At 38.2% G+C, this 7,658-nt stretch overlaps 1 protein-coding gene across 1 annotated transcript in view; it reads right to left on the bottom strand.

The window, feature by feature from the left end:
- Positions 1–677: 677 nt before the first annotated feature.
- The window catches only part of RRM2B (ribonucleotide reductase regulatory TP53 inducible subunit M2B), a 23,956-nt gene continuing 16,975 nt past the window's right edge, over positions 678–7,658 (bottom strand). The window contains exons 7-9 of the mRNA XM_072410819.1: positions 6,876–6,980; positions 5,416–5,529; positions 678–4,165 (exon numbers count right to left, since the gene is read on the bottom strand). Coding sequence (XP_072266920.1) covers positions 4,013–4,165; positions 5,416–5,529; positions 6,876–6,980 — 372 coding nt within the window. The 3' untranslated portion in view covers positions 678–4,012. The remainder of the gene's footprint in view (positions 4,166–5,415; positions 5,530–6,875; positions 6,981–7,658) is intronic.

The following is a 7,658-nucleotide window of genomic DNA, read 5'->3' as shown; positions in this document are numbered from 1 at the left end:
ACAGTTTTTTTTTTTTTTTTGCTTTGTTTGTGATTACCTCACAGTGAGGATTTTATACAGTAACTGACACCACGCTGCTTAAAAATATGTTGAGACAAACATCTGTCCTAATTGCATTTCCTAAAATAATGTACCTGTTCCGATTTACATACAAATTCAATTAAGAACAAACCTACAGTCTCTATCTCATATATAACCCGGGGACTACCTGTACCCATGCAACAGCTGCTTGATTTGCCATTGAATTAGAAAATTGTATTTTAATACAATATTGATGTACATGCTCTTTTAAAAACCTCCATTAGGGCTCATTGAATTGTCTATATAGGTAAAAAGGTGTAGTCTACACCAATAATGGTATATTATGCTGTTGGCACTTTTTCTTATCATGTTTACACAAAAAAGCAACAACCAACCAACCTGAATATACCTCGAAGCAGTCATAACAGCACAAGATGAATTCTTTTTGGTTGCTATGGCTCGCTGCACAAAATATTAAGCTCTTACAGAAAGACTTTGCCAAGTACGGCCATTTATCTTTTCTAGAATACCATCAATAAATATCTTCTTTCCCGATATGTTCCTGAATTTTTAAATCCAAGTAGTTATGTGACATGAGCTACCTTATGTTCTGGGTATACTGGTCTTCCACATAATTCCAAAAGCAAAGATATTTGAAAAAAAAAAGGTAAAAAGTTTATATAACAAGAATGTAATTATTAAACAAATTCAAAACTCATATATTCAAGTGAACAGGCCACATATCCATATTTAACAAATACAATACTGGTATTAAAAAAATAACTTAGTGTAACTTATCAGCCAGCTGCCATAACAATAAAATATCACGTTTACTCTATTATACTATTGGTATACAGTTGGGTCGTTATAGAAGGAGACCAGCACAAGGTTGCTTTGCTGAACTGACCGACAAGCTTTGCACTGACCTCATTCTTCCTGCAGAATCCAGCAGTTTATGAATTATATGTATGCAGCAGAAAAAGTACTAAAATAATAGAAAACATAGAAATAAAAGTAGTTTCACTGGAATTTTACTTTAGGGATTTCAATATATTCCTGCAGTGCATAACCCTATCCAATATGTGTTTGCTACATGTTTAGGTTATCTGGTCAAGGAAACTCATTTACATGAACAAAGGTAACCCGGCCCTCCTAAACCCCAACCCAGGGGTTGGCAAACTTTTATGGGCACTAGGCCATATATGGGGTGGGCGGGAGTACATTAGCGCAGACTCTGAGTCCTGCCCACCACCAGGGAACACGCCCTGAAGTGAAATCCCTCTCCTCCGTATGCATTGCGGAGGAGAGGGATTTACCTTCAGGGAGCTTTACCTATTTACCATGGCGGCAGAATATCAACGCCGGCTGCGGTAAATAGGGGAGCAACAGCAAGAAGGTGGCTCCGGAGCTCCTGCTCTGGTCGTTCCTAACGACCCCTGGCAGATCCGGCCGGCAACCCCAGGCATTAGGCCCGATCGGACAGGGGGCGTTGGGCCGGAGCGAACTACCAGCTAGGCCGTATCTGGCCTAAAGGCCAGAATTTGCCGACCCCTGCCCTAACCCTTGTTTCCCCTTCCCAATGCAGAGCACCACAATGCAAGTGCAATGCTGAATGTTGCTGTGTACTGAAAAGCTCCTTACAAAAATTTCAGCATTTTTAGTGTAATCAAAAATTTTTAATAAAAAATTGGCTGCAGATTAATTTGTCAGTCAATTAAAATTGATGTTATTTTTCGTGAACCCATCGGTAACTGAAATATCAGCTCTGAATGGGCTGATCCTATGAATCCATCCATAACAACCTATTAATAAAAAACAAAGATGGTTATTATTCTGTTCCAATAATAAATGTCTATCAGTTTTGCCTGGATATAAGGCTTCTCTGAGCAGTTTTCTTCATTTATCTTACTTTGATTTTTTTTTTTGTATACAACTTCTAGGATTGCATTGTTACAAATTACTGAACTTTTGTCCATCCTAGAGCATAACAATTTGTTGTAGGTCTCAGATCCTTTGTATGTATTGTGGAGGAAACACACACATACAACCCCTACTAGTGTTGTCCTGAATCTCTTTCCCACCACCCCGCAGTCCATTGAAATGAATAGGCCACCAGTGAACCAGAATGGACATTCCCCCACAGCGTACAATGAACAGTAGTGAGTTACTGAACATTGCGGTGCGCTATAAAACATGTTGAGCTGTGTAGCCCTAATGCATAGCTCATGGCACTAACGCACATAACACGCCATAACATGCACTGCAATAATGCTGTAATATTGCAGTGCACAGCTGCAGGCATGGGGGCCCTAAAGCTACTTTAACCATAATATTAATAAAAAAGAGAACCTAGAAAAAAAATCTACCTGTGTGTGTGTTAGTACCTGTAAAGCAACTTGTTTTTCCACAATTTTACTTTATCCCAAATATTGAGGGTGTTTCTATTTCACTGCAGCTCATAGCCAAACCATAATTTAACGTTGAAGAAAGCTCTGGCAGTAAGCAGCCAGTCTAGTGCCTATGTATCCGTATAAAGAAGAACCTTTCAGACCATTTCCATTCTGCTTCCTGGCCTGGTTAGAGTAGATTGTCCTCCTGCATTACATGGATGGTGTGAGCATGCAAAGCAAAAAGAGGACAAGGGGCGGAGCCTGCCAGGAATACGTATGCTGCATCCTTACAGTTACTTTTAAACTTTGATAACTAAAAGAAATACAGCCATAACTTAGCAGCCAAAGAAAAACAAAAAAACATCATGAGGTAAACTTCAACTCAAGCTAAAACTTTTTTTTTTTTTTTTTTTTTTTTTACTTAGGATGGAATGTGGAAGGTATAACCTTCTGCCTTCTTCGCCTTACTTCCCCCTTTTGGTTAAAATGTCTTTATGATAGGTGTTGGAAAGAAAAGGAAGTTAAGGAAAACTTCCAGTAAGTACAAAAACACCCTTCCTTCCCCATAAAAAATTCAGACAGTGAATCTAGTGACATTATTGATGGGTCTCTGCTCTTTTCAAATGCTATTAAGGCAGATCAAGGCTGGTGGAAGGTGCGCACAGGGTCCTGTATCACATTTTACTACTCCTCAAGAGCCCTCATACTTGATGCCTGCAGTGGATTGGTTCAGAGGAGCAGTAATGCATTTATAAAAATTGCCTTCATGGATAGATGTCAAGTCTGGGGGTGGGCACCCTAGGTAACCCCTGATGCCGAGTTTCTGTAAATTAAATAAAAATGACAACCAGTGAATGAAAGGGGTAGGCCAGGAACTGTTCAGCTAGGAAGGAAATGGCTGGATCTTGTTTATCAGCTAATATAAGAGTAAGCAATTTCTGTACAGAAGAAGGGATGGAAGATAAGGCTGAAGGGCAGCCTAAAACCTGTTATGATTGTATTATGTACCAATAGGGGAGGATTCCCACTCACTTTCTCTTTGGATGTCAGCCAGAACAGGAATTGAAGATGGCAACAGACTACATTTTCAAAAGCTCTAATCTGTCCCCTTTATATCCAAAGTAAAAAAATGTTTTAGCTGGAGTTTGACTCATTCACACATGTTCTGTGCACTGCGGCACAATCATAAGAACACGTGTTATGGAAAAGTAATGTGTGTTGTTTTAAGGTTGACAATTCATTGTGAATAGGCTGCCAATGCACCAAAATGTAAAATAAAATGTACACTTTAAAAAGTATGTGTTGTGGTGCATTAGGCTCTATTGCATTGGATTGCCAATCACAATATATTGCAACACAACACACCACTTTAACCGTCCTTCATAAATACATCTGTTTATAGGGATATCTCAACATTTTTAAAATTAAATAAAATCCATTTCAAGAAAGCAGTAGTCATCCTTGGCAAAATAATGCAGCAGCACTAAGTTACCACCAAGGACACGTTCACAATTCCCTGTGTGTCTTCCGTCTGTATGTGGTTCAGCCAATGGCTTCTTCTCCATCAAGTCACATGGAAAGTCACACATCCCCTCAGCCAATCAAAAGTCTGCATCTAGTGTGAAGACATTGTCCTGTGTAGGTGACATCACTGCGAACCGCTGGTATTCCGATACACGTTTCTCAAAGAAGTTGGTTTTGCCTTCCAGGGAAATGTTTTCCATGAAATCAAATGGATTTTCTGCCTCAAACACCTGAAAGGAAAATAATATGTTTTAAAAAATTAAAATCTTTTAAAGCAGACCCATTACCTGCCTGGGCGGTTCATTTCTGTCTGGATTTATGTTTAAAAGCAGTACATTGTTTTTCATGAAAATAAATTTTACAGTATATTATATTAGAATGAGTATAAAAAGTTTGAAACACAAAATCATGTCAAAATAATCAACTAGAAAATGTAAAAAAAATAATAGTTTTTTAAAATTTAAAAAATAAATACATAAATATTATACTCATACTATTATATTATGCTGTAAAATAAATTTTCATGAAAAACAATGTACTGCTTTTAGACATATAAATCTAATGTATTGCATTTAATGCAGTTATTTTGTATTGAATGCAATACAAATAGATTTAAAATGCCCGGCACGCACCGACGTCACCGGGAATTTTCCAGTGACTCATCCAATGCATTGGACACCAGCCGGAGGAAGCAAGAAGACATGGATCGCGGAGAAGGACGCCAGCGAATCAGGTAAGGCTCGATTTATTATACTTTTATACACTGGGTTACCGCTCTTAGCATCTTTTTTTACCCCGAACTGCTTGGCGGGTTTATAAAATATACCCCCCATATATATAAAGTACATTTCATCATGACTGAATTAAGGGAATAATTTTGCCACTTCTATCACGTGGTCTGTGGCTTTCAGACATTTGGGGCTATCTGCACTGTCTGCAAATCTACCAATAACAGTCAAGTGAACAGAAAGATTCCCTGCACTCATGAATGATGGGAAACACCCACAATGCCAATGCTGGGAGTGCAGAGAGTTATTTTATTCACCCGACTGTTACTGGTAGATTTGCAGAAAGTGAAGGATCAGCGAAGAGTGATACTTGTACGGCGCAGCTAGGCAGACAGCAGAGACTACATATGTAATAAAAAAAACATGGCTGCCCAGATCCCCCATGCAGAACACTGAGAAACCCAAAATCCTTACACTGAGGTTATCCAATCAACAGAGGACTGGAGATCTCAGCTCTGACCCGGATCAGCCCAATTCTCAGCACAGTTTATTAACAAACTATTAATATGTCTGTGAAGGTTCCCAGTAATCCAGGTCATTGTAAATCTAGCAGTGAGTTGGTCACATTCAGCTGGACTTGAAGACGTTTTACGATTTCCTATAAATCCTACTAAACCAATATTAGGTAAATTTAAGACTTTAGTTTCCTGCTTGGACCAATAGCAAACACTTGTAATATTCCGGTATTTTACCTTTGAAAAGCCAAGCTCCACCAGCAGGCGATCTGCTACAAATTCTATGTAAGTCTTCATTAGTCTGCAGTTGATCCCGATGAGATCCACCGGTAAGGCTTCTGATAAAAACTCCTGGACAGGGAGAGGACATTATTGGGGTCATTCAGCAAAAAACAGACAACAAAAAATACACCCAAAATTTTGGGATTTTAGGATAATGTAGGGAAGGGTCAGAACCTCTGTTAAGTTATAGATGGTTGGAAGATTCCTACTCACTTCTTTTCCTGAAAACAGGATGCCAGAAAGTGATGGGAATTCTTTAGCAGGAACAAAGAGACCAGATATCATGAAAAAAAAGCCAGAGGATCTAACCCTTCCAAAATTTTGTAGGAATAAGATTTTTGGCTTTATTTAGCAGAGCCTGAAGATAAAGACTGCATGTGTATCCCTACATGGGATATATGACATTTCATATATAAAAACACAAATAATAATAATGTAATAACTATAATATACAGGTAGTCCCTGGGTTACATACGAGATAGGGACTGTAGGTTTGTTCTTAAGCTGAATTTGTATGTAAGTCAGAACAGGTACATTATTTTAATAAATACAGTTTATTAAAGAACAGATTTTTGGCTCAACATATTGGGCAGCATGGTGTCAGTTACTGTATAAAATCCTCACTGTGAGTTAATCACAAACAAAACAAACAAAAATCTTTATGGACCCTAGAAATTCATTAACTTCTGGAGCAAGTTGTGCTTTGATATGCAAAAAGAAACAACTGCAGAGTTTGTCTTGGTCATTACAAAAAGAGTTACAAAAGGTTGAAGAAAGCTCAGTCCTTAAGATCACCCCAACCTCAGCTGTGTTTAGCAAAAGATTTCTTCTGCCAGTCATGCAAACAGTCAACCCGGGGACTACCTGTAATTGTTGGAATTTGTCTCATTTGAATGGAAGAGAACTGAACAATATACAGGAACCTATTGCAACCAACTAACAATTGTTTTATCCAGCTTATCTGATGAAAGCTAATATTGGATGGCTATGGGTTACTGCACTCCAGATATCTTCATTCCTCCATAACTGACATATAAAACTGGATATCAAAGCAAAATAATAAAAAAAAAACATAACTCTGCAATATACAGCCCAACCCAGGTTTCTTTTGGCTACACTAGGCAAACCTTCCAGTCTTCCATTTCTATAACAAAGACATGATTCATTCTGTAGTCCCAAAGTAAGAAACAGGAGAGCTAATACATTTTCTTGCAATAGTTGCATACATTTCTGAAATGATCAGCAGGTAATTTTACCCTTAAATTTTACCCTTTATATATTAAAGAATTTTCAAATATTTTTACCAGACCAGACAGGATAAATTAACTTATCACCAGTGTTTATTTACACTACAATGATGTAGATAGTTGGCCATCTATTCCCATCATTTTTACTACCAGTCACTCGAATGGTACCTGTTCTATCCTGACAGCGCTGACTACAATCTCGGTGACCCTCTGCTGCGATGGTTTGTTCACCAAATAACGGAACATCAGACAAGCAAAATCACAGTGCAGACCCTGCAGAGAGCAGAAAGAGCTATATCAGTTATATTTCATATATAAAACAAGGAATGTTCTCAATATGTTAGATCATTACACAGTTGGTGTTAGCCCAGACCAATCAATCAGAATCTTTTTGCATATGTCTAGAGAATGAAGGAGAGAAATATTTGGTTGCTGTTAGCAATGGAGACAGATATTTCCAACATTTATTAATCAGTGTGGACAATCAAGAGGCAACACAGGGCTGTATGGGAATTTCCCCCATTATTAAAATTAATAATAAAACTAAGTCTCATTATGCCACCTAGTGGACAATTATCAAAAGAGCACAGAAGTCACAATAGTAAACTGCTGAACCTTCTAAGGAAAAAACTGCTGAACCTAAGTCCAATTGACAGAGAAAACTGTATTATTACATGCCTCGGAGCAGTGTTTCTCAATCAGAATTGCTCCAGAGGTTGCAATGAGCAATTTGTTGCTCTCAGGTCACCAATGATCTTTTTGGGTGACATTCTTCCCATTGACCAGGAATTCTTCACATTATTGTACTGTGAGCTGTGTGTATAGTATTTATACCCTTCTAATACAAATCATGCGCTCCATTGGTATCTGTGACACTGCTCTCTCTTGGTTTGCTTCCTATCTGTCTGACCGCTCCTTTCAAGTTTCTTTCAATGGTAACTCCTCCTCACC

Source organism: Pyxicephalus adspersus, chromosome 5 (assembly GCF_032062135.1).
Source record: "Pyxicephalus adspersus chromosome 5, UCB_Pads_2.0, whole genome shotgun sequence".
In the NCBI taxonomy this organism is placed as follows: Eukaryota; Metazoa; Chordata; class Amphibia; order Anura; family Pyxicephalidae; genus Pyxicephalus; species Pyxicephalus adspersus.
Note: the sequence above shows the minus strand (reverse complement) of the source record. Positions and strands in the feature narration are given on the sequence as shown.